At 38.7% G+C, this 27,423-nt stretch overlaps 2 protein-coding genes across 2 annotated transcripts in view; both read right to left on the bottom strand.

The window, feature by feature from the left end:
• Nucleotides 1-27,028, bottom strand: part of LOC140227347 (NADPH--cytochrome P450 reductase-like) — a 52,623-nt gene extending 25,595 nt beyond the window's left edge. Inside the window, exons 1-5 of the mRNA XM_072307764.1 lie at nt 26,824-27,028; nt 20,001-20,061; nt 19,295-19,423; nt 12,430-12,579; nt 11,010-11,134 (exon numbers count right to left, since the gene is read on the bottom strand). Coding sequence (XP_072163865.1) covers nt 11,010-11,134; nt 12,430-12,579; nt 19,295-19,423; nt 20,001-20,061; nt 26,824-27,011 — 653 coding nt within the window. The 5' untranslated portion in view covers nt 27,012-27,028. The remainder of the gene's footprint in view (nt 1-11,009; nt 11,135-12,429; nt 12,580-19,294; nt 19,424-20,000; nt 20,062-26,823) is intronic.
• LOC140227092 (uncharacterized) lies at nt 6,043-10,489 on the bottom strand. Its single transcript, XM_072307522.1, has 4 exons — nt 10,454-10,489; nt 8,698-8,908; nt 7,860-8,179; nt 6,043-7,332 (listed from the first exon to the last, which is right to left on the bottom strand). Exons 1-4 carry the CDS (start codon nt 10,487-10,489, stop codon nt 6,043-6,045), a joined length of 1,857 nt encoding a protein of 618 aa, XP_072163623.1.
• Nucleotides 27,029-27,423: the final 395 nt, after the last annotated feature.

Genomic DNA, 27,423 nt, shown 5'->3' with positions numbered 1-27,423 from the left:
CATCGAGATCAGCGTGGACCCATGCTCGTCTGCCAGGCTGGCCACTTTCCTTCCTCGGCTGGACCTCTCACCATATGTTTGTCGACTGATACGACTATTCCAAGACCGATTTTGATCTGTATGTGATCCAGTTGTGTACTGGTAATGATCATTATAATCTACACTTCGTGATTGTAACACAGATAGAAATGAAGTTCTTGATTTTCTCTGAAAAAGTGAAATTTTATGTCTGTCTTTTTTTTTTTTTCTTTATTTTATCATTCTTCCCATCAAGTAGATGATTTCTCAATAATTGCATAAAGTTTTAATTGGGGAAACTGTAGGAAGGAGAATATGTAGATACACATACTGTGGTTTAATTACATAATTGCATGATTGCAACTGTAAATGTACCCAGCCCTGCCTACATCCATGTAATGTGAATTTCTTTGTTTTTTTTTTTCTATTTACAGTGGCAGGTTTGGGAAGACGGTCATGTGCAACATGGTGACTTGTGGCCAACGATGGTTCCGCTATTCATGCATACGCAGCATCAGACGCAAACCTAGGGGAACATGGTACTGTCCCGTTTGTCGCGAGAAATGATCACTCCATGCTTCATCGAGATCAGCGTGGACCCATGCTCGTCTGCCAGGCTGACCACTTTCTTTTCTCGGCTGGACTAGGCAACTCTCTGCTTATTAGGGGGAGTATTGCAATTCAACTGAAAACACCTCCAGAATCTTCGGCTGGACTATGGCAACTCTCTGCTTATTGGGGGTATTTTGCAACTCAACTAGAAGCACCTTCAGAACCTACGGCTGGACTATAGCAACTCTCTGCTTATTAGGGGGTGTATTGCAATTCAGCTGGAAGCACTTTTAGAACTTTCAGCTGGACTGTGGGGACTCTCTACGTACTAGGGGGCATATTGCAATTCAACTGGAAACACCTCCAGAACCTTCGGCTGGACTATGGCAACTCTGCTTATTTAATAGGGGGTATATTGCAATTCAACTGGAATCACCTCCAGAACCTTCTACATTTTGCCGAGTATATTGTTTGCTTATCATGTCGAGAGAGACATTTCATGCCACTGCTGTGAGATCTACATTTGTTGCCCATTCCGCAGAAAAGTGACTTTAAGATCTTATCTTCATTATGTACAAGTGTGCCAATGATCTGGGCAGGCCCTACTTATTTTTGGAGACTTCAATGCCATAATCCTATGGTAGAGTTGAGTCAAGATTACCAAACAACTTGAATTGTCACCTTGTTCCCTTTTATACACCCAAAGGGTATATTATGTTATGGCGTTTCGTCTTCGTCTGTCCGTCCGTCCACTGGCAGAAACTTGTGCGAATAAAGTCCCTCATTTTTCAATAGAATTTTTTTCATAGTTGTAGGGATGAAAGGTATGTATGTGTAGATGTGCGTAAAGGTGATATACCTTGGGTATGGGTATGATGAAGCATTTGCCATGGTAAGCACATTTTAATTAAAAAAATTAAAAAATCAGAGTTGGCATTACTATGCTTTAACTGGAACTGAAAGAGAGCTGGCTTAATCTTCGGGCATATATACTGTTCTGAATCGCGGAACTCTTGTTAACAAATGAGCTAGTGCAGATAAAGCTTTCTTGTGTATTGATTCAAAGCTTTGAAATGCTCTTCCAGGTAATCTGTGATGATATGGTCAAATGATAGGAATTGAAATCAGTGCCTTCCCCTTGTTTTGATGGTCATGTCTCCTCTCCTGCATATGCAGATGGGTTCTCAGATCCAACTAGTGACTGAAGTCATATTTGTGTGAAGAATTTTGTTTATTTCCCCAGTCTACTTTCAATCTCAGTCACTTGATTATACCGGTATGCCTAAACCTGTATGCATGCTTGCGACCATACTGATATTTATCATACAGAACACAGATATGCAGAAAAGTGCAACTCTACTGCAATTTATTGAATCAACTTGATTTGAACAAGTAGATTAAGATTAAGCAAATATATCAGTCAGTTTCAGGATAACTGGATGTAAAATAGAGTAAAAGCATTTTGAAGTTTTGCATTGTTTAATGAGACCGTGATATGTTGAGTATGTGCAGTATGCAAATGAGTGAACTGATGATGTCACACATTCTTCTGTAAAGTTTATTATATAAGATTTCAGATAGCTCATAGGTCAGTTTCTTTTGATCCAGTAATGTAAACCATGCTTTGGCTCCTTGTGGAACATGTATAATTATAATTGTAACTTATTGCGATAGAAGGGAAAGATTTTTCAAAAAATGGAAATTTTGAAATGTGAGATAAGATACATGAGAAAAAAAGAGTGTGACACCATCAGCCAACTCAATTACATATTGCCCACGTAGATGTATAAATTGCATATCACTTTTTCATGAACTATTAAACAAGACATTGTGAAATTAAAGGGAAATCAAAATCTCATTCAAAATAAACACACAAAAATATATATTAAACATCCATTGTATTTGCAAATCAATTTTGAAAATCATTACATATATGTTTACAGATGGCAATTAGCGAACTAAAGTGCATGTACCAATGTACATATACATACATTCAGTGTTTTCCTCATTGAAATAAAACATGCTATAAAATAACCATTTTTAAGGCGTACCTGAAACTAACCTGTTTTCCCTCAACCTCCAATGTAATGGTCAAATACTAGTATCCAAACATAAATTTTAAAACCTCTATTCCACTTGAAGGTGAACATATAATTAAAATTGGTCATCTAAAGGACATCCATACCAATTAAGCGGTTTTGTAAGGCTGCCTGCATGGAGCAGATATCGAAGTATTAAATGTTCAAATTGTCAAGATTTGTAGTACATGTATGTGACCTTTTCACCCAAACTTGCTCAATGTTGTAAATGAGTTTTTTTGTTGTTCTTTCCCAAAGTATGTGTACTGTATATATAAATGAACAAGACAAAGAAGTTGTCAATATTGAAGTTGTAAACATTATTTGCATTTACATTGATGCAAAGAAACCGATTGATAAAACTGTTAACTACTAGTTGACTTGGACCTATATGTTCCAATTATGACAGTTCTCTTTTCCTTTGTAAAAAAAAAAAATCTTGACTATAAAAAAGTACACCACACATTATTTAAAGGCATCACTTCACTCATTTCATTTTATCTTTGCAAGAATTGAGAGACAACAATTCTATATGTCAGCATCAAAGCAACTGAAACAGTCACATCAATGCATCTAGTCCTAATAAATTCATCATGCTTCAGTATTGGAAGAAGTTTCTTTGCAGGATTTATCATTGGTATTGGTATATGTGTAGTTCTATCTACCCTAGGACTTGCATGCTAAACTTCTTTTACTGTGACTTGCAGAATGTATCTGAGATGGAGAGAAAGGAGAAGCAATTCATTATTCTTCAACTGGTTAATAGTTTATGAATATCATACAGTGGACAGTATTGAAGATTGTGATATTTTGGTCATGAAGATGGAGATGATACTGATGATGACAATCACAAGTGATGTTCAAGGCATTTATTGATGATGAAGGTGATGGTGAAGATATTACATGGAGGTGATGATGATGATGATGAAGGTGACAGAGGTGATGACCATAATAGGCATAATGATAACCACATAAAGACATGATAAAGATGATTTGAAATGGAAAATATGGCCATCAAAGTGGGGAGGGGGGCTGCTCCACCCTCCACCAAAAAAGAAAAGAAAAGAACATTAATTCAAAACATTTCTAATTGTAATTGCTCATTTTCCATTGGCTTCCAAAAACCATATTAAATGCCCCAAGGGCTTTGGGGGGGGGGGGGGGGGGGGCTCTGATCCCAATCCAGGGGCCCTACTGACAGTCCATGGACTCTGCCTCTGTGTCTGTGTCAACCCACTATATTAAAACACCACCACATCAGAAGGAAAAACGTTCTGCGGGCTCTGGAAATTTAAGGGAAGATACAAGTGAATTTCAGTTTATTGAATGAAATCCATTTTGGACTGATCACAATTTTTCACAGAATGTAACAAAATAGAGCAGAAAATAGCAGAAAGTAACAATATACTAGAAAATGATGAACCGACGATTGCACAAGCATTGAGAGGATGAACATAAATACAGATATTAAACACGGCACAGAGTGGAATGTGTTATTCAATGACCGAGCATTGCGAGGAATCTTTATATTGGTGCACATCGAGCCGCTTGCGGCGAGTGTGTAGTGAGCACCATCTTTCAGAAGGTTATGAGTGGACAAGTCTTTATGCACACTTGAAGTTTTTTTCTTTGATAGGTGGATATGGCATGACTTCACGGCCATTTTGAACAGAGATGTAATCCGACACCATCACCTCATTAGCATATAAAGAACATAATAAGCAAATCTACTCTTACAAAGCTGGAGTGAAATCCCCTCATCCAAATCACATATATTTTGCTGTGTTGGTCAATCATATGTTAGAGTGTATTCTGACAAGTGTTTGTTGTGATATGATTTGTAATTGATTTTTAATGATTTTTTTTAACGTTGTCTAATCAACCCAGATTGGCTAATTATGTATTCATGTCACTAATTAAAGAACTTCTGATGAAGTTATCACATCCATCATTCGTCATTCCATGCAGCAACATTTCACAATGCTCCATGCCAAATTTCAAGCCAGTCAAACCATCCAGTTGAGATACATGATTGAAATACTTTTGCTAATTACCTGAAAAACAAGAAATTTGAGAAAACAAAGGAAAAACAAAGGCATCATTTTTCACACACAATGCATGCAGTCTCTCCATCATTATCACAATAATACAGTGTCTCACAGCACACCAAAGTCCAGGTTTTTATCAAATTCCAGGCCCCAAATCTCTTGTATCATCATACTTTCTTAACATTAATCATCTGTCACACTGCCCCAATTTCTCTTAATTAGATTAACGAAGAAAGCCTCTCAAAGAACATGCACACTGCTTAACAGGGAATAGTTTACGATGATAGAGAAACATTGATAACTGTTTTTTATGTAATCAATATATACAAGTTTATTTACATTATACACATATATACAAATTGATAATATTGCACTAACAAATCAATTAATTAAATAATGCAGATAACTAAACTAAACTAAAAAACAAAACAAAACAAAACAAAAAAAAAAGGCTCCTATTCTAATCTTTTTCCTACATCTACTAGTTTCCGGGTCGCCAGTGACAGCGTGAAATCTGTTTGACCACTGGCGACCCGGTACTATATACATATATACATATATACATATATACACATATACAAATAAATAATATAATTGTACAAACTGATCAATTAATTACATAATGAAGTTAACTAAACTAAACTACACTAAACTAAAAAAAAAGGCTTCTATGCTAATCTCTCTATATCTACGAGTTGCCGGGTCGCCAGTGACAGCGTGAAGTCTGTTTGACCACTGGCGACCCGGTACTATATACATATATACATATATACATATATACATATATACATATATACATATATACATATATACAAATTAATAACATAATTGTACAAACTGATCAATTAATTACATAATGAAGTTAACTAAACTAAACTAAACTAAACTAAAAAAAAAAGGCTTCTATGCTAATCTCTCTATATCTACGAGTTGCCGGGTCGCCAGTGACAGCGTGAAGTCTGTTTGACCACTGGCGACCCGGTGAATACGAGGTGCTGGAGTGGCAGTGCAGTGGCTGGTGGTAAAAAATTAGAACTTAGAATTAACAACATATATATATATAGAAACAAACTGAAATAGATTAGAAATTTGTAATTGAAATAAGAGAAATCATAGACTATAATGAATATGTACAAACGGGTAAATTGAAAATAAGGAATTGGATATACTATAACGAGTATGTACAACAGGAAAAGAAATTCAATAATTATGGTAAAATATCTAAAACATATACAGTATATACAAGTAAGCACATAACACAGGATCATTACTATGATTACTACATAACAGAGGACCCATTAAAAAAAACCACCAGCCACTACCCCCCCCCCTTACAACCGCCCCAACTAGAAACCACCTGCCTCGTACATTACCACTTCCTCTTCTAAATAACCCTCCTCCTTAGCCTTATTTCCCTCCCTATCTGCCACCCTCTTTGTCTTACTAGCCTCCCCAGCCCTTCTATCTGCTCCCCGTAATCTAGAGTTATCCTTCCTACGTGCAGACAACAAGGCATGAGCTCCCATTGAGAGATTGAGGCTAGTTAGCAGTCTGTAGCGACCGATCTCGGCGCCGCAGTTGAACGCCATTACAGCCATATTGACTGCAATGTGAACAACTTTGGCAGTCCTCCATACGTGTTTGGGACACCTTTTCCAGATGAGCTGGTTGAAAGCTTCATTCTGGTTCTGGGTGTACCCTGGAAGACATCTCGAGAGAAGACTTTCGTCACTGAGTCGCTGGAACACAGGCAAGAGGGGCTCAAGGAGCCGCCCATCAAGATGGTGGTCCTTGTCCTCCATCTTGCCGTGTTTTCTGTACTCACACCAAGCGTTGTCAGGGCAGTACTGGTGGCGTATCTCATCATCAACTTTGCAGCTGTGATAGAGAATAGCCAGTATTGCCTCCTGCAAATTCTTAGTTGCCCTGGCCTTATCTTCATCATTCCTAATTATCCCCCGGCTACCACTACGAACTGTATTTCTGTATAACTTACTAAGCCTACCTACTGTCCCCTCATCCGCATTACCATGTAAACACCCTGCCCCACGTCCAGCCCCCCGCTTATTTAGCAACTTCCTAAATTCCTGACTATGGTTCCCACTCTTCCTAAACTTATCTAAATGATTAAACATACGCTTCCCTACATGTCCTACACAGTCTAACTTCTCTACTTTACAATCCTCCCCATATGTGTCTTCTACTGCCCTAAATGCCTTACTATCCCCATCGCTTACCATGTACCTATACCTTAGCCTATGCTTCTCTTCTGACCTACCCCATATTGCTACTGCTGCATCTACTTCCATTTTCCCACTAGATCCCTTGTGCCCTCCCAAACAATTGTCCTTATGCCCATCCCACCACTTCCTAAACTCCTCTGTATCCCTATCCCACCCATCCCTTAGCTTACATTCTCTACAATCCTTAGAAAGAACCTCCCTGTCTAACACCTCCCCTGTGTCCATGCTAATTACCACCCCCACCCCATGATTAGACACAAACCCTCTCTTATGCCAAGTCCCATCATATGACACTGCCACATCCAGCACCTCCTCCCCCGCCAGCTCTGGGTTCTCCTCCACAATATGAGCCCGGACACGACCGGCGGCCTCTGTCATCTGCTGCTCAGCTGTCTGTAGATGAGAATGGACAACAAACACACACAAAAAAATTATTTCATTACTGATATTGTGTGATCACAAGTTAACTATTTCTATTTTCAGTTTCAGTTTAGTTTATTTTGCACCAAGCATTAAAAATATACAGAGCATACAATAAAACATGAATGTACAAAATGAGATACAAAAAGAGAAAAATTCATAGGACATACGACATACAAGCAGAAATAATGTGGCGGTATGACTACATAGAAAGACAATGCCATTGGTGGGGGAAGCAGCAAGAAAGGAAAAGCCCTTGTGAGTAGCTGACCCATTGTACAGTAACATACTACCTTTGACAGATTTAAGAAAAAAAAATGTCAGTTAAGTTGACAAAACAGAACAAGTCAGACCAATGCAATCATTACAAAAGAAAACTACAAAGGTATGGACGATAACAACACAGAAAACAGCAACAACAAAAAATAGACAATTTTACATAAGAAAAGAAATTTTCAATATTGAAAGCAATAAAACACATAAGAAATATCATATCTTACTGCTTCGCTCTGAGACTTCAAGTTGTTCAGGTGCTCCTGGAAGCTTTTTGAGTTGACTGGGGATGGAAGGTTCATATATGAGCAGAAGTCAGCCAGTCCTTCACGTCCCAGCCCCACCTCCACTGCTGCGATGACAGAGCGGCGGTTGATTTCTGCAGACTGCCCAGCACCCTCCGCTACATTGGCAGATGTTTTGAAGCTGTGCTCTGTCTTGCAGACAGAGCACTGGAGGACAAGGGTGCTACAGAGACCACTTCGTTGCTTGTCAGCTTCAGCAAACTGCAGAACGCCTGAAATTAAAAACACAGATATATGAATTTGGCATCATATTTCAGTCAACAGACAATATACTACCTGATTACTCATGTGGTAATGTTAAATGTTCATCTGAAAAAAGATACTGTAGTGGTAAGTGTAGCTGTCTGGTTTATGGGTAGTTCATTATCCCTATGTTGCCTCATAATTTTTACATGCACTATGACATTTACACTACACATCACGAGACCATATCATATACAGAAACACACCTATATCTGTTCGCTTACAACTTCTGCAGACTTCGATCCATATCTATGTATTAAAGTTATCGTACTCAATGCAAGGAAAGTCATATCTTTATATGATTATTCCAGCCACAAAACTTGACATGTAACATGAGAGTATCAGTTTAGTACTGCAGTATATTCAGCAGACACTGAACAATTGAATTACGAGCGTTAGACTCGTAGAGTAAATTTACACCGCTTTCTTGAGCTCTAGTCTATCTATGTTGTAAAGGAATATACATTTATTATCATTCACAATCAAATAACAATTGATTAAATACAGAAAAACTCACCTCCATGGCAATGATGGTCTTTGAATTCGACTAAAGCTGCATTCAGCACGAGCAGGCTTGTTATCAGATTTGAGCCCAAGATGTCAGAGCTGGTCCCACACAGATCTGAAGGTGTGGGACCACACTGGGAGGTCAGCTTTCTCCTAGAAGCAGTGTCCTCCCCAACAGTGGCAACAGGTGTAGCGGCTGCTTCACGCTTCTCCCTCTTCTTCTTGGGGGCTCATGTAGTGGAATTCCACTGAATCTCTTCTTTTTCTGATAGTAACTCAATACCATATTTAGAACACGATGTGTACAGTGTGTTCTCTGTTTGTTTTTTTTTTTTTTTTTAATTGCTCTGTTCCTTATTTTGACCAGTCCCGATGCCCAAAATGCGACACATTATCCGTCAATAAATTGGGTGCCGTCAGCAATAGGGCAGACATGCACGTACGACCCAAAAGTCATAATACACTCGCGAGGGATCGCTTGATAGTGCAGTGTGACTTTTCGATGGTAAAAGTGTCTGCACGCAGTATAGTATTGCACTCTTGAGCGATATCTATATCGATCGCGACATTTCACGTAGATCTTCTACCACACGTTTAAATAGCCAGATGTATTATTTTTTAACGTTCAAAAGGTTATATCAAAATTCTAAATCATGTGTATAAAACTAAACTGTGTAAATATAGGCCTATTTTATTCTGAAAATTCAACTCTAATCTATATCCAGATTTTCTGACTTTTGGGCTTGCAAATTAAATTTTGATCATATAAAATGCCATCGAGTTCATCCAGTGTTTTGATTTTCTTAACGATTAATAGAACCTCTGATTTGAGATTCAATTTAGCTATATTATTCTAAATTAGATTTTTTATTAAAGGCTGAGGCCTGAGCCTGTGATTAATATGACTAGATTGTAGAATTTCTACATGCAGCATATAAATATACATTTTAAAAGCTGGGGATTCCGATTCGATTTCCTGAACTCTATTAAAAATTTTAATAGAATTCTAGGAACTATCCAGACTAGCGACAATTCAGATTCTATACGTACATACTGATTTGTTAAATATCTTGAGACTTGATTTTACTTTGTTCATTGGTCCTATTTTTTTTTCTATTATTTTGTTATTATTATCATTGTTATTGTTATCATTTAATATTCGTTATTATTATTATTATTATTATTATTATTATTATTTATGTACACAGTGCAGTTGCACTACTTCTTTTCTAGCAAATTCTAGCTTCGTAGTCGTACATGTTTGCCGCAATTTTATAAATGAAATATACGAAATCCTCAAATTCACCGTCACATACGTACACAACGCCAACAGTGTATCGTTTGACAGTATAGTAGCATGGCATGTGCAGTGCACATGCGGTGCATGCCATATAGCATGCAGCGTCCGCCGCGGCCCCCGTACGTCCGGCGATAGAAGGATAGCGAGCTTCGCGATGCCGCGGGCGTGTATGTATACTGTACTGTCGTTTTGGAGCAAACTTGTGCTCAAACTTTCTGAAAAGACCTTAGTCTGACATCAGGTAGAAAAAGAACACATACGAGAATGAAGTGAGTATCAGTATGTTATAAAAAACTGAACGAAAATTGTGTCATTTTCGCGTTTTCAGGAGCCGGTGAATTCGGCCGCCTCGCGATCGCGAGTTGGGAATATTCCGTTACGGAGGGATACCATGCATGAAGCCTCGCAAAATTACATGACGGTCCTATTAACGAACCTTTTGACACACTCTGGTTAAATGACCGACCATGACGCACACCTGGGTCAGTTTTGTGACTGACATTTTGCTCCCATGACGGTACCAGGCGTCATCAAATTGGTGGTACTTGACGCGACCATGACGCACATTTCCCGGGGGTCAAGAGGTGCGTCATACAAATGACAGCTGCATAAACTACACATTTTTTTAAGTACCTTGTGTATATCCTGTGGGTTTTTACTGTGATTTTTTACAGACTGTAGGATGGGCATTCTAAGAAATGTATATGTAACACTTAGAGACAAGCAATGAGCCACAGAAAAATCTTAACCCAGAAAACCGTAGTTGCAAAACCAGAATTGATGATGACCAACAAGCTTTCTCCAACAGAGCAAATACTCATCAAGCACTGTTCAAAAACAATGTTCAGCATCATGTTCGTCACAATCTACCCAAAAAGTTTCCTGTAGAATAATGACAATGCATTCATATTCTCAGGAGAGATGTTGTAAGGTATCCAGAATCGAAGTAATTAGAATGTGCCTCTTCTTTCTTTAAAATCCAATGCAAATGGATGGCATGGCTGCGATAAAAGTAGACTTACTTTTGGTCATCGTCCCCAAGTCCAAGCTCGTATATCCTCTCAGCTCCCAGCTCTTCCAGCCGCTGGTCGAGGTATTTGCCCATGGCGTTGTAGTGTTCGTATGTCTTGTTACCCAGACCAAAGACCTGTGGCGAAACATGGAAATGAATGAATGCAGTATTCCATGTTTATGGGACATTCATGTGGGTATATATGTGTAGCAATGTAGAAATGTGTATGTATGTATGTACAAGTACAAAAGTACAGTGTATGCATGTATGTATGTATGCATGTGCAGTGTGACTGCTATGTGTGTTTGTATGTATGTATGTATGTATGTATGTGTACTAATGGTCAGATAATTAGGTAGACCGTATGTACTGTATACGCTGTTATATTCGACTACAGATATTTTCGCGAATGAAGGAGGTCACGGACATTTTCGCAAGATGTTGTTTTTGCAAATTGACACAGAGGCTTCATAAGTGCATTATTACCTGAGCACATGGTGACATTTTCATGTGTTGTTAAATTTGCGGTCCAACTGTGATTCACGAAATTTACGAAAATTAAACCCTCGCAAAAATAACAGGTTATACAGTATGCATGAATGCACATATATGCATAAAATACAATATTAATTTGTACATCTATAGAGAATGATAGATACTGATGGAGGGATATGAAGATACATTCACACTTTGTTATATTTATTGAATAATGCCCCGAAATAATATAAGTGCAAAAATATTTGTAAGATCTATCTATATCAATACTGAAGGACATTTCTGCAATACACTAGGCTTACCTGAGAAGAGAACCCAGGAAGCCATACCAATGTACACATCGTTCAAACCGTAGGTATTTCATTCAAATACGTGATGTTGATGTAGGGCAATTTGTCAATCAGTCGCAAATATATTTCATTTGCACAAAAAAAAAAAATGACATCTCATCATTCTTTTTTCCCACATTTGCCTCCAAAGACTTTTCATCACATAAAAACACACCAAAAAAACAAACAAACATCAGCAACGAAATACTCTGAATTACGACAGGATGAACAACCCCCTCGTTTGACAGAAATTGTCAATACTTGTCACTTTAAAACTCTGAGACAGCTTGCTCTCTTCATAATCAGTTTTCCTATCGGCGCTGTCAGCTCTCAATTTCCCATGAACGGACTGAGCGGCTGTCGTGATCTGATTTGTGGGGCATCGCTATAAGACGTGGAAAAAAAAAATGATATGTTATTCATGCAACGCCAGTCTGCATGAATGTGGGGGTATCTCATGACGGCGATATTGTCACGTAATTGAATATTCCATCGATGATGCGTCAGTATCCAGCAAAGTTGGTGTCAACAGAAGTGGTAATGTTTGGGATGGAAGGGGGGGGGGGGGAAACCTCACGAAATAAGAAAAAACCCTGTGCGACTTACGGCATATTTCACGCCCGTGAGGTCTCCGTTGCCTTCCTGCAGCCAGTCGTAGAACTCCTGGGCATTGTCCGTGGGATCGCCCTCGCCGTACGTCGCCATGCAGAAGATGACTAGCGAGTTCTCGATGTCCGCCAGCTGAGAGAGGTCCTCCTGGGGGTCAGAGAGAGAGAGATGGAAGAAAACAGAGACAACGTGAGAGAGAGAGAGAGCTGAGATTTCTCATCAATCCACGATCTCATATTGTACATTACATGAAACATCTCATGTTTACATATCTCAGCATTAAAGGGTGTGTACAGTTCTGGTCGAGGTGAGGATTTAGCTTTTAACGTTTTGCGAGATATTCAGAAACCACTCTATGAGATGTCAAAGAGCATGCAATTCTAAGGGCTATCAAAAGTTTTATCTGATGAAAATCGGTTTTGAAATGGCTGAGATATCCCAAAACAAGGCGAAACAAAGAGATCCTAATAAAAGGCGTGGCCTGTCGCCTTTTATTATTATCACCTTTTTGGATATCTCGGCCATTTGAAAACCAATTTTCATCAAATAAAAGTTGAATCCTTCTCAACATTACATGCTCTTTCATATTTTATAAGAGGTTTCTGATTATCTCACTAAGCAAGGTTCAAAACATGAATCCCCACCTCAACCAGTACTGTACAGTCCTGTTATACAAAAATCTCTTATGAAATATGAGAGAGCATGTAATTTCAAGAAGGATTCAACATTTATTTGATGAAAATTGGTCTTGAAATATCCGAGATATCTAAAAAAGCGATCCTAATAAAATTGACAGGCCACAACTTTTATTAGGATCTCTTTGCTTTACCTTATTTTTAAATATCTCAGTCATTTCAAAACTGATTTTCATCAAATAAACTTTTGATTTCCCTTAGATTTATATGCTCTTTAGCATTTCATAGAGTGGTTTCTAAATATCTCGCAAAACGTTACAAGCTGAATCCTCACCTTAACAAGTACTGTACAGTCCCTTTAAAAACACAGAAAAAACTCTATTCAAATTCATGAAATTCTTCCGTCGAGATGTTTTCATTCCAACTGATTGACAAATTGCCCTACATCGATGTAAATAAGCACTGAATTGATCAGTTCAGTGCTTATTTATTTACGTCGATGTAGGGCAATTTGTCAATCAGTTGGAACATGTAAACTCTTTTATCCTATGTCGGTATGTGACCCTGCATCACATAACCACTAAAATGCTGCCAGACATATTTTTTTAATGAAGAGCATAAGAAGCAGACTCTAAGCTGTAAAGGGATCATATAGTTTTGGTTGAGACCTAATTTCAGGTTTCTAACATTTTTTTTTTGTGAGATAATGAGAAACCTTTTATTAAATATGAAAGAGCATGTATTTCTATTAGGGATTCAATGTTTATTTGATGAAAATTGGTTTTGAAATGGCTGAGATATCAAAAAAAGAGCGATTGTAATAAAGTGTGGGACCCACACTTTATTACAATCGCTTTGTTTTACTTTGTTTTTGGATATTTCAGTCATTCCAAACCCCATTTTCATCAAATACACTTTGAATTTCTCTTAAAATGGTATGCTCTGTACTATATCATAAGTGTTTTCTTGGTATCTCGCAAACAAGTTAAAAGCCCAATTATCATCTCCACCAATACTGTACCATCCCTTTAAAGTCAACTTATACAAATGGACTTTCATAACCCATCCAAATAATGGAAGGAATGTATTAAAGTGTTCACTGGAAGAAAAAAAAGAGAATCAAAGTAAAGGGTCTATTTACGTAATGCTAAATCTCACTAAGCAGAGCTCTGTGCTATAAATGTGGCAAGAAAAAAAGGATAAAACTTCACAATAACTACCGTGAAGGGATTATCAGATTAAAGGGATGGTAAAGTATTGGTGGAGGCCAGGATTGGTCTTGTAACTTTTTGCGAGATACCAAGAAACCACTTGTGAAATAGTACAGAGCATACCATTCTAAGACAAATTCCAAGTTTATTTGATGGAAATCGGTTTTGGAATGGCTGAGACATCCAAAAACAAAGTCAAACAAAGCGATTGTAATAAAAGCTGGATCCAAACTTTATTAGGATTACTCTGTTTTGGGTATCTCAGCCAATTCAAAATCAATTTTCGTCAAATAAATGCTGAATTCCTCTTGGAATTACGTGATCTTTCTTAACTCATAGGAGGTTTCTCAGTATCTTGCCCCAAAATGCTAGAAAATTGAGGTTAGGTCACAACCAAAACTATACGATCCCTTTAAGCTGATAACTTTTAATGCAATATGATCCTCCTCTCAAAAGTTACAAGAGATGAAAGTGATGAGTGTGTAAAGGGTTTATAAGAATTGAAAAGGGCCGTCTAAGACATACTTAATGACACTATTACAGAAAAATAAGAGTGTTCTAAAAAAAACTACAAGGGTAATTCTCCGTTCAATGCATAATCCAAAACTTTCGAATTATGACTTGCTCTTTCATAAATCATAAAGAACTAATCATAAAGAACTACAAAGACTAGTTGACCCACTTCAACTATTTCAAGTCCACATGTAAAATCTGGTCACACCACTATTTGTTGGTTTTGCGACGCACAGTCACATAATGCATTCATTCCTCGCACATAGCAAGAAAACACTTTACTTTTAATGCAAGTTTCCTAGAACTTTATGATATATTTCCTAGAAATGATCAATGTTGAAGAGGTATGCACGTGTGAAGTCTGAATATGCCGCCGGACTCCTATTACACACCCAAAAAAATTGTGGTACCGAGCCTCAGTACCACAATTTATTTTGTGTAAGCGCACACAGGCTCAACTGCGGTACCAAATTTGGTCTTCTTTTACCAGGCAGGCTCCGGCCAGCCCACTTTTGATGTAAACGCACACATGCCCAAATGTGGTACCAAATTTATTACCTGATATGTACTAATGTGGAGCACGTCATGCAGAGCATGCCAACCATAACTACATACACTTCAATTGTCTTGATACTCTTCCATCGTTGAAAGTGTAACTCTCTCATTTGTGGGTGGTTTTTTTTTTTTATCACAATATACCAATGTATCACAATTTTATGAATTTAAAGGGACTGTATAATTTTGGTTGAGAGTAACTTCAGGTTTCTAACCTTTTTTTGTTGAGATAATGAGAAAACTCTTATGAAATGTGAAAAGGCATGTAATTCCAAGAGGAATTCAAAGTTTATCTGATAAAAATTGCTTTTGAAATGGCTGAGATATGAAAAAAAAAAATAATCCTAATAAAAGGTGGGACCTACCTTTTATTACGATCGCTTTGTTTTATTCTATTTTTTGATGTCTCAGCCATTCCACACCCAATTTTCATCGAATAAACTTTGAATTCCCCTTAGAATGGCATGGTCTGTACTATTTCACAAGTGGTTTCTTGGTATCTCGCAAAAAGTTCAAAGCCCAATCCTCATCTCCACCAATACAATACCATCCCTTTAATCAAGGTACAAACTCCTCACAGGAAACCTATCCATGGATGAATTTTAATACATTAGCAAACCTGCCTATAGACCGATTCAAGTGACTGTTCATGGAAGTGCACCCTCTTATGGCGACGCCATAACTGGGGGCCAACCAGGCCGGGTCGACAAGCGCCCTGCGTGCGTGGCAAGGGTGCCAGCTAGCGGCAGCCAGTGCTTTTACCACCCGGCGCCAGCCGGCCAGCTAGCTATCTCTAGCGCTGGCAGCGATCGACGCATCTGGATTTGTGACAACTAGAGTCTACTTTTTTTTTTTGCTAGCTAATAAAAAAAAAAAAAAAAAATTAAACAACTTCTACCGACTATGAGCGAATGGGTAGATGACATACGGCTGTAGCCAAAACTTGAATTTCAAGGTAAATATCGGTACGATCCGTGAGTGTTTGTAGACTCTATTTCTTTGGCGATGACTTGGTTACTCGCGTGTAAGCCCCATATATTCACATTTGTGTAAGAGAATAAAAACCGCTGGGGAGAACTATGGCTAGGCGCAGGCAGACGTCTTGCTAGTAAGCATAGACTGTTGAGAAGTTAACTGGTATAATTAAATACAAATAATGAATAAGAACTTTGAGCTAGAGATGGCGCTATAAATTGCAACCTATCAGTTAACTTGAACCTTTTTAGGCTTTTGCCTTTACTCGGGAGTCTCGGGCCAGCGGGGTAGAATCTGTCTAGATCTACGTTAGATCTTGTCTAGAATTCTAGGCAAGAGTCCAGACTAGATCTAGACCTATTGACTTCTAGAACCCTACATCCTATATCATTTTCGGTTGTCGATAACTTCAGGCAAGCCTAACTAAGTAAACCAAAAGGAATACAAATCTAGGCGTTTCTAAGCCGTATAAACTTAAATTACGTTGCCCGATGTCAACAACCAAAACTACTTGGGTCTAAGTAACCTTGCATAACATCACCCTAACGCCTAAGATCTGCAAAAGAGATTTTCAAATCATACTTTCTTAATAAATTATGATTATGAAACGGATGTTTGCCACCATCCATGGTTTAATATTTAAAAGTATCACTTTATCAAAAATCAAATTCAGAGTTTCAGGCCAAAATTGAATATGGTCAATTCAGTGCTGAACATTAAAGAAGTGAAATCAATAGGCCCCTATAAGAATTGAACGCATCTTGAAACATTTATTTAGCTGTAGTGTAGGCTGTAAAATGTGTGGCATAATAATATAGTATAGCCAGGAAGTGTATTCTAACTTTGGCAAGTAGTGCACAAAAGCATTAAAAAAAAAAAAAAAGTCAGTGAATTATCAAAATCTTTGACCTGAACTGAATTTGTCTTCTAAAATGAACAACATATTTTACGAATATGCAGTGAAAGCCTAATCAAATAGAGAATCTAGTAGGCATAGTTTGTTTCGATATCTATGCATTTTTTATACCGTTGTATTTCACTTAATTGTCTCTAATTATATATTTATCATGCGTCAGTGGTGTCTGAATTGCACACACTGCCGTGAAGCTTCCATTTCCATTGTTTGTTTTTTTTTTCTGTTATTTGTGCACCCAACAACTGCACAATATGTTTTCCTGATCCTTCCTCTGAAGCTTCCATTGTAGATCAATATGTCTGAATCACTTAATTTGTCCAAAAGAAAAGCATTAAAAGCCGCTGAACGACTTTTCCCACAGTGAGTAAACAATCACAATATTAGCGCGGCGGTCGCCGGCCGCGGCGCAGCGGCCAGGCCCGGCTAACTATGCGCGACGGGTACGCTAGGCTGTTGAGCTGCAAGTGCAACTCGCTGGGTAGCTATAGCTCACTGGAAGCCCCCGTTGGCCCCCAGTTATGGCGACCGTTATAGCGCCGCTAGCGGCGGTAGGTGAATAGGTCATCGAAATTGAATCGGTCTATAGATAATGTAGATGTGCTGCAGGCACAATCCCTGGAAGCAGACAACTTACATTGACAGTGCTCACCGAAAATGAATTTAAAAAAAAAAAGAAAAAAAGAAAAAAAAAAAAGGAATTTGGAATACATCATCACTTCAAGCCGTCAGCCATTACTGTAGATAATAGTCAGATGGCGGACGGAGAAAGGAATACTCCAACTTTCAATGCTTCAGGCTATTAGCTAACCAGGTACAAACGACTGTACATCAGGATAAGCTCATAATCTGGGGCATGGCACAGATTCCTATCTCCTCTAAAGTTTGTCGGTATCATGTCTGTTTGTTTGTTCGTTTATTTTTTTTTATTTCTACCTTCCACTAATTCCGAAAAACAAACACAATAACAGTTAGCCTTCCTCTACCAGGATTTCCCAGGGGCTGCTAACATTCAAGCATAAAAAAATCAGAGAGGTTCCACAGAGAGCGATAAGGGAGATGCCTGCATGTTACATGAATTTCAATCGGCAACATTATTCCCATAGCAGGGAAGCCTTTATATTCTCTTGTGAGTACATGAGGAAATATCTCAGGGATCCTCCTGCATAATCAAGGAGACATGGCGGTGTCATACTGTACAGATATTGTCTTTTTAGAGGTTTGATATATTACTTGTATGTATCAGTTGATCAGAGTACTGTATGTACATGCATTAGACAATAACCCCAACCTACATCTTCCTGATTCTCATTTATTCTGTGCAGACAATCATCTACCCCCATCCTCCCCCCCCCCCCCCACCCTCACCATCAATAACCTCTTGGGGGATTGTAGTTGCAGTCACAAATCAGCTGTAAAGTACCTTGGGAAGATTGGAACTAAGAATAGCTTCAGGACACAGAGAGATAACAGAGACGCCAGAGAGAATTTAGAGGAAAGGGGAAGAAAGCACAAATAAGAGTGTACAACTGAGATGCTAAAACCAGATGAATAGCAAACTGATTTGCAAAAATGGTAGATAGAAAAAAAAAGGACAAATAAACACCTACAGTGAACAAGAAAGCATACAAGAGGAAGGATAGATAGAGAGAAAGAGAGGAGGAGATATTACAACAAAGTGCAGAAAGATATAGTGAAAAGGGGAAAAATGCATATTATACATATTATATAACATGGAAAGACACTTACTGTACTAATAAAAAGTGGATATTTTTGCAGGACTAATTTTTGGCACTCGGCCGCGTAAGAAAAGTTTCACGTGCTTTTAATTCCATGGAATCAGGACATCTACTCCTGGAAGATATGGTACGCAAAAATATTTGCGTACTTTTATTTTCACACTGCCTTCTGGTTGTGCGAAATGTGCGAAAATTTTCAACACTGAAAATTCCCACTTTTACAGTAGTAAGATAGAGAGCTCGATAGGAAGGAGGAAATATGTGTATACAGAGAGGGAGGAGAGAGAAGGGGGGGGGGGGATTGATAAAAGTTGAGCTCACCATTTCGTTTTCCTCCGGGTCTGCCACCATCCCTTTCATGCCGTACCTCTGAGCATCCTTGGCCAGCCTGGTGGCAAATTCCTCCGCCGTTCCGGTCTGGGAGCCGTAGAAAACCACCACATTTCTACCCTACAATATGGAAGGGAAGAAAGGCAAAATGAATTTATACGTGTATCCATACAACTGGTACTCACCGAATATAGAATTTGATGTGGGGATTTCAAAACTACAGCAAAATTTCAAGGAAGGAAGGTAATAAACACTGCTTAATTTGATTTTGAACAAAAAGAAAAAATTGGATGAATGTCAAGCCCCCATCCCTTCCTTTATAGATAATCACTCACTACCAACATACACACATATATATACACGATACACACACACACACACACACATACACACAAGTGCACATTTGAAAGGTTTTTTTTTTTTTTTTCATTCTTGACTCAACATTCATTCAATAATATTCAAATGATCAATAGACACATAAAACCCCATGTACCTACATACACACATACTATAACAAAAGTTTGTATAAGAACCCACTATGTAAGGCTCTGTAAAATTGTTACATAACTACTCACATATAACCACTGGCTATTCAAGCATAGGGGGGGGGGCGGGAGGCAGAAGCAACGTGGCCTCTGTATTGAAACATGCTGATAAGAGGGATAGTAAAATCAAGATGCGAGGGATGTGTACTCACTGAGGACTTCATTTTCTGTACAAATCCTGACCCACTGCCTGAGCTCACCGTCATTGAAGAGCTATTGATTGAAGGGGGGGGGGGGGGGGAATCAAGAAAAAGAACAGAATTGTTACTGAGTAAAACACAAAAATAAAAGTTACAGTTGTTGTGTAAATCACAAATTCCAATACAATGTGTAACAAACTGTTCTTTATCGCCAGTTACATAACAACTTTTAGTGTCATTTGCAACAAACATGCTATGGTAATCAATTATGTCTGGTTGCTGCTTGATCAATCACCATCATATAGATGATGACTGGCGGGGGAGGGAACATACCGAATGTTCCACCCGAAGGGTTTAAAATGCTATTGAGGGAGGTTATAAGTCCCGAGACGGACTTATAGCCTCCCGAAATAGCATTTCAAACCCTGAGGGTGGAACGTTTGGTACATGTTTCCAACAACAAAAGTCATCATCTGTTATATTATATGGGTTAGTCAAATACCTCAATGTCAACCACCAGCAAAATGCACTCGATCGCCCGCGCAGAGCCAAATTCACTGTGCGCGGGTCCTTCTGTCATTTGTTACGTGAAAATGTTTTCCCATGGGAGAACGTTACAAAAGTGTTCTCCCATGGGCGAACATAATGAATGTTCCTCCATCAGGTGACTGTGTTTAGCCAATAACTAACCGGTATTTGACTAACCCATTTAATATAATATATTTTCATCTATATACGTATCTTCCACACCTTCATTTATCTCTACCTTTTCATTTAATCTGCCTATCTGTCCATCTATTCAAAAAAATCTGTCTATGGGACGAAACTGAAGAGTCAACTGGCACACATCAGTTACACTATAAGACTAGAAGAGCACTCTGAGAGCGCAGACCTCCGCCAAGCATGCAGCTCATTTCCACCACTGATCTTGTTCTTCCATAGAAATATCAGTGATTTCCACCCATACAGTGTACGTACTTATATAGTGGATTGTGTGCTGAAAGTCGCCCGATTTCCCAATATAGAAGCCTTTGTTACGTCATAAACCCTCAGCTGCACGGCGTGCCTCACCCTAGCAGCAATTAGAGCATGCACTTTAGTGCGCGCATGCAAACCTCAAATACGCGCAGCCTGAACTCCCAAGTTCATTGACCCTACCTGCCAAAATATTAAAAATCCTTCATAAATTTCCCAAAAATTCTCGGATCACTACCAAAAGTCAATCGTTTGTTACTTGTGTCATTCTCAACCTTTCCTGCAAGTTTCATCCCAATCCGTTAACTACTTCTTGAGTTATTTTGCATACGGACAAACAAACACACAAGCCAACGGTAACGAAAACATAACCTCCTCCCTTGGCGGAGGTAATAATTGTTCTGTGCAATGTTCAAAAGATACTGTAAGCAATACACAAAGGTTTTGAAGATGAGGGCATACCCTGCCATCAGTCCTGCTGTCTTCATCATATGCCGTAAAACACAATATTTTCACAGCATGAAATTTTCACGAATTGGAGCCGACGGCCTTTGTCACGACATGAAATATTCGCGAGTTGCCTCTAACATTCAATGCATTTAGTGTAGACAAGAACTTTCGCATGAATTTTAGTTTCGCGAATCTTGGCCCTCCCGAAATCTGCGAAATTAGAATGCACACCAACTTTCCCTGTTTTACAGCATCCATGAGACAAAACTCACAAAGCAACTCTGCCAAATGAACAGTGCATGTACTGGTATGTACACTGTATACTTACATTTGTATGTATTTCATGGTGTGTGAGGAAAGGAGGGGATTTGACAAGTTGACTGATATTTAATCAGTAAAATTAACAACTCGCAATAATTGCCTCCCACAACACAAATGTGCTGCATGTTGTCTAAAAAGTGAGAAAGTACTATGTTTCTTCTCAGGGATGATATAATATCTATATTTCTCATTCTGACATAGTGGATCTCAACTGCAAATTTAACCCCTCATGAATTCATCTTTATACAAATCTCAATTTGCAAAATTTACACAACATTTGTTAACTGCTGTCTATGGTTTATACAGTACAGTAGTTTGTAGACATTGTGAAGATACTCTCAATGACCAATACCATGATGTAAGCAACGTGACTACGTTTGCCTTTTGTCTTAACTATCCTACACAGAGCAAGGGTAAAATGTGCATTTAAATATAGCACATCCACAAGTGAAACACACTATTGGTACAGTCTGGACTTCAACCTACTAAGCACATTGGTCAATTACTTTGGCATTTTGGATTCAAAATGGAACTTCTCATCCGTATTCCTTCTTTCATGGCAAAAAAAAAAAAAAAAAAATGCTGTTTCTATCAATTTCACATCTTCAACATCTGTTAAAATGTCTGTTTACGATCAACTAAAGGCATAATGGCGAATTGATTTTTTAAAACAGGTCCATTCCAAAGCTGCAATCTTGCCTGCTCATTTTATACAGCCTTCACACACTCTCAAGGTATTTGTCATTCATAACTACATTGTACATGAATATATACTCTGTATGTACACTATGTACTAACCATCTGATACATGACTGAAATGTGACAAGCTCATCTTTAATAGCCACTGCAATAGGGAAAATATGTGAAGCAATAAATCACTGAACTTCTGGTTTCACATAAAAATTGCTTCCTTATAAGCTCCCCCCCCCCCCCCCCCATTTAATCATATTTCAGACTTTCAACAGGACACACCACTGCATGGCTCTCAAAATATAGTGTGGTAATATCATACCAACCCAATGTCTCATACTGTACTTCCTTCTCTCAAGCATCTAGCAGTATCACAATCCAGTTTGGTGGTGCATCTTTCATCAACTTGTACAAATATTCATTATAAATGAAAACATGCATGGGGTGGGAAAATCAGCAGAAAACATATTCAATCATTAGCTCCACAAGACAAAAAGATTAAATTTCAATCTGAGCATTTTTATACACAAAATATCACAGAACTCTACAGGAGCACTTACTCAATTACTGATGTTGAACTTCATTATTTTTATCATTACTATTAAAAATGAACTTTCAAATTGGATGACTACATGTATGCAGGAGTACAGTATTCCCCTCTGAATTATTCAAGGATGATTAAACTACAAAGGGTACTCTGTCATTAATCTTTCTGTATTACCTAAGAATTCCCCATAGCAGATTACACAATTTGGATAAACGTATGTGGAATTTTACAACACACTCTTTCACACAAGTCTTTCTTGAGCCATCCCGTACATGTTCAGCACACAAATATTAAATAGGCCCACAGTCAAAAGCTTGCCAACAGACATGTCATGCTGGGGTCAAGTCAGTGTCATAAGGCATCATGGGGTCAGGCGGACGCATGAGACATGAAATCTTTCTGTGGCTTCATTCTCTGTGTAATGAATCACAGCGTGGTATTTCACGGCAGTGTCATCTTACATCTGTAAAGATGCATTCCTTGAAACATACACAATGTACATGTATGTAAATATACATCTGTGCAGGGAAGTATTGACAGTAGCTCTCATAGCCCCTCCCCCTCCCCTTTCCCCCGTCCCCTCCTCTGTCCCCCTTCTCCCTTCCCACACCCAACTCATGTACATTCTCTCTCAAACTAGTCTCTCCTATTGTACTGTATACACCATATATTTCGCAAGTCTTAATTTTCGCGAATCGGGAATTCCAGACGATTTCGCAAGTGGTTAAATTTGCGATCGTGGAGTCCTGTACTGAACGGAGAAGTGTACACGCATACGTCACATTCACATTGGGATCAGAGTCAATATTTTCACGTCTTCAATTCAAAAATAGCACCTGACTCGCAAAATTCGCGAAAATAAAAACTTCGCGAAATATTCGGCATATATAGTACTTTCAATGTACATTTCATTCTCTAGCAGGTCTGTTTCACTTGCGTTGTGATTGAATATGAACATTGTGTACATTAATGTCTTTAAGTGGGTTTCTAAACCTAATGGGCTTTCTTAAATGGGTCCTGTAATTACTACCCTATCTTGCATTGGGTAGTCTTTCATTGCCATTTGATACTGTATTTACACTTCAACTGCCGAGCTTAGGGCATAGCCTACAATGTAGATGAAAGGTGCTTTGCTGACATCCATGTCTACATACATGTAAAAAAATTATGAAATTGTGAAAACATCCAGACCAGAAATTGATGAGTTACTCTCATCAAGAATGACAGCTAACATTACACACACCAAGGTCTAATTTCAAGAAAGATGTATAGTATTAGTTCTCGCTCTACAGAATGGCAACTTCTTGTAGCAACAGCCAATCAGGAAGCAGGATTCTTGTTACTACCATGGCAATTGTCATGACAACAAAAGTTACAAACTATTCATGATATGGAGCCTAACAATTTTATTATAAAGTCTGGCTAGTACAATTTATCTTAATTATGGCTGACTCGACATCAGTATGGACTGGCTTAACACCACAGCTCCATTGCTTGTACCATATTTGTTTTCTGTTTTTATTTATACATGTATCAGAATTTGAAACTAAAATGACTACTGCAGGGCAACACACTGACCCCTTTTTTTCTGGGTACCTACTGGTACAGATTGGTCGGACCAGTAGGTACCCAGTTTTTCCATCTTTTACTGGTCCATTCCTGAAAAAAATTACTGGTCCAATAGGGATATTTACTGGTCAGGGACCATTGGTCAGGGAGCGACAGACCAGTGCCAGTGTGCAGGGTTGACTACTGAATATTAGACACACCGTACAATCTGTACAACGTGTGTATGCTCTACATTATCCCACTTCTCTAAAAGAAGTTGACTATGAGGGCCTTTCCTTGATGCATTATGCAGTCAGATGTGAAACAGTATTAACCCGTAGAGTCCAGCTGGCATTCGCAAAGGCCATCTTACCGTTTCTCGTCTTACCACTTACCATATATTTTTACGGAAATAAAGTGTACACTGCATCACTGCGTGCTGCATGAGGGCAGGATTGGAAACCTAACCAATTCCTGACCACAAGTCACCTTCAATGTAAATAGTACAAATTATCATCACGGGAATTATGAATAAATGGTTTATACTGCCATGGAAGCAGTCAAATTTTTGTCAGTGAGCTCAATACAAAGCCAAAGTACAATGTAGTTTTGCATCCCCATGGTACACATTAAATGTTATTCCTGAACAATTTCCCACGCACCTCATGTTCATGCAGTGGTACACCATGTGAATACACTAATTTTGCAGCTGCATTAAAACTGTTAGTTTATTCATGCCAATTTGTATGTTGTTCTTGTTTTGTTTTGTTTTTTTTTGCCAGGAATAATTAGCACTGATATTGTCACGTTGGGTGACTCAAAACAAGAGTCGAAGTGCAGATGTGAAAACAATTACAATTGATCTGTAAAGTACTTCCACGTCGGATAATTAAACCTGTTTTAGAATGCAACATGTTACACTGTGGATAGTCCGACTGTCAGTGAGACAGTGCCGCGGTGCACAGCAATTACAAATTCATTGTAATTGTCAGCTACGTCTCAAGTTGACTCGTATCTTACTGTGCGTGTTCATAGTCTAGTTACCTTTTTAGTGTTTCAGAATGATCAGCATTTTTAGCAACAACATAATTGGTAAGCGAATGTAGCCTAAGCCCTAAGGATATACCTACCCCCCCCCCCTCTTGTTCCATATCATTTTTTTTTTTTAATAGACAGTTAAAATGGTTTCAGATGTGGAATAAAATGAGAATATGTACATGGGGAACATATAAACTTTGGGTTTCAGGCAATGAGACAACCTATCACTTCCATGGCGATCTGAATGTAGAATTGTGTACGCTATCTTTCCTCAGTTGCGCTTCGGAAAGATTGTGTAGCTACATCCAGATCGCCTCGGAAGTGATAGTTTGTCCCATCACCTTCACCAATGTTGATTATTTGCTTAATATCACCTGCTGTAAAAGAACTCCCTGGCCAGGGAATTTAACAGTTGAAACTTCTTTAGAAATATCAAGGGGTGGTTGCACAAATTCACATCAAAATGTACTGTAACAGGGAATATTCTTCCAACTCAAATTTGATTAGCAATTTCTGCTGATGAATGATATTTCAAATGGTATCCTGTGCACTTCTACGGAAGAAAACTGCTACATGGAAGACGATGCATGTAGCAGTGGCTGTCTGCACTGATATATTGGGATCAGTCTCATTATATTTGGGTCAGGGAAGATACATGTACGCTTTTATATTGGTTCATCTCAATGGAACTGAAAGTTGACCCAACAAAAGGATCATACAACCAAGTTCAGACAAAATATATTAGACCTGTATGTATATTTCCCTCAGTGATTAATGGCTTGGTAGATAGCTGGAATATGACAGAGAAAAAAATAGCTATAGACTACTAGAGGTTATGGTGTCATGTGTGGACAACAATATAAGAAAATATAAATGGAATTCCACAAAAATTCACTCTTCTAGCATAATGAAAGAACACTTGACTAACCACTTTCAGAAAGCAGGGGGAATAACTGCTACCCTGTATGTCAGTATCAAGTTGATTGAATGTGTAATTTTCATGAAAAATGAATTTTTGTGGACTTTCCTTTACATTTTCTTTATATTGATGTCCACACATATGCCATAATCTCTATCCTCATCCAACGGTTCCAAAACCAAAACTTTAAAAATTCATAACTTTTGCATCGATTGTCCGATTTTCCTCAAACCTTCACTGATATGTTCTACTAATGTTGCTGCTTTCACTCAATCCACATTTCTTTTTGGTTTTGGTTTCCTTTAAAGGGCATGCTCTGTGCATACCCAAAGGGCTCCCTCTCTCACCTCGCTATCGGATTGATCAGCCCGTCTGTCTTGGTCTCGTTCTTGGAGCGGAAGAAGAACCAGTAGACGCCGACGCCCACGCTGAGACTGAGTAGGAAGACGTCCAGCATGCCGACCCCCAAGCCTCCGGCTGCAGCCACCGCCTCCGCTGCCTCCACCGCATCACTCCCTGCTGCTCCAGGAAACATCCTTTGTGGTGTCTACTCTTTTCCTACATCAGGCCAAAAGAAACGGCAAACAGACAATCACATTTAAATCTTGAGGATGTCAACAACATAAACATCAAGCTGAAACATCATCCTGTAATACGTGTACAACAGTATGGGCAGAAAAATGCCCATACATACACATATGTTGCCACATAAGGCCAATCAGCCATGTGAATAACTCACCAAAAAGCAAGCAAATTGATTTCTCTCCCAGTATAAATGCCTGATCTACAAATCCATATTTTTCTGGGGGGTTTTTTCTGCCCATTTCAGAGTGGTCAGCCGCAGTAAACTGACCAGATGCAGTAAGGCAGGCAATGTTTAGGCCACCTTTTCTAGGCCCCTCCCTTACTAGGGTGAGCAGTGCTATCCTAAAGAGGGCTGCTCATTC

The sequence above is a fragment of the Diadema setosum genome, chromosome 4 (assembly GCF_964275005.1).
Source record: "Diadema setosum chromosome 4, eeDiaSeto1, whole genome shotgun sequence".
NCBI lineage: Eukaryota > Metazoa > Echinodermata > Echinoidea > Diadematoida > Diadematidae > Diadema > Diadema setosum.
This window is presented reverse-complemented; position numbering and strand designations above follow the sequence as displayed.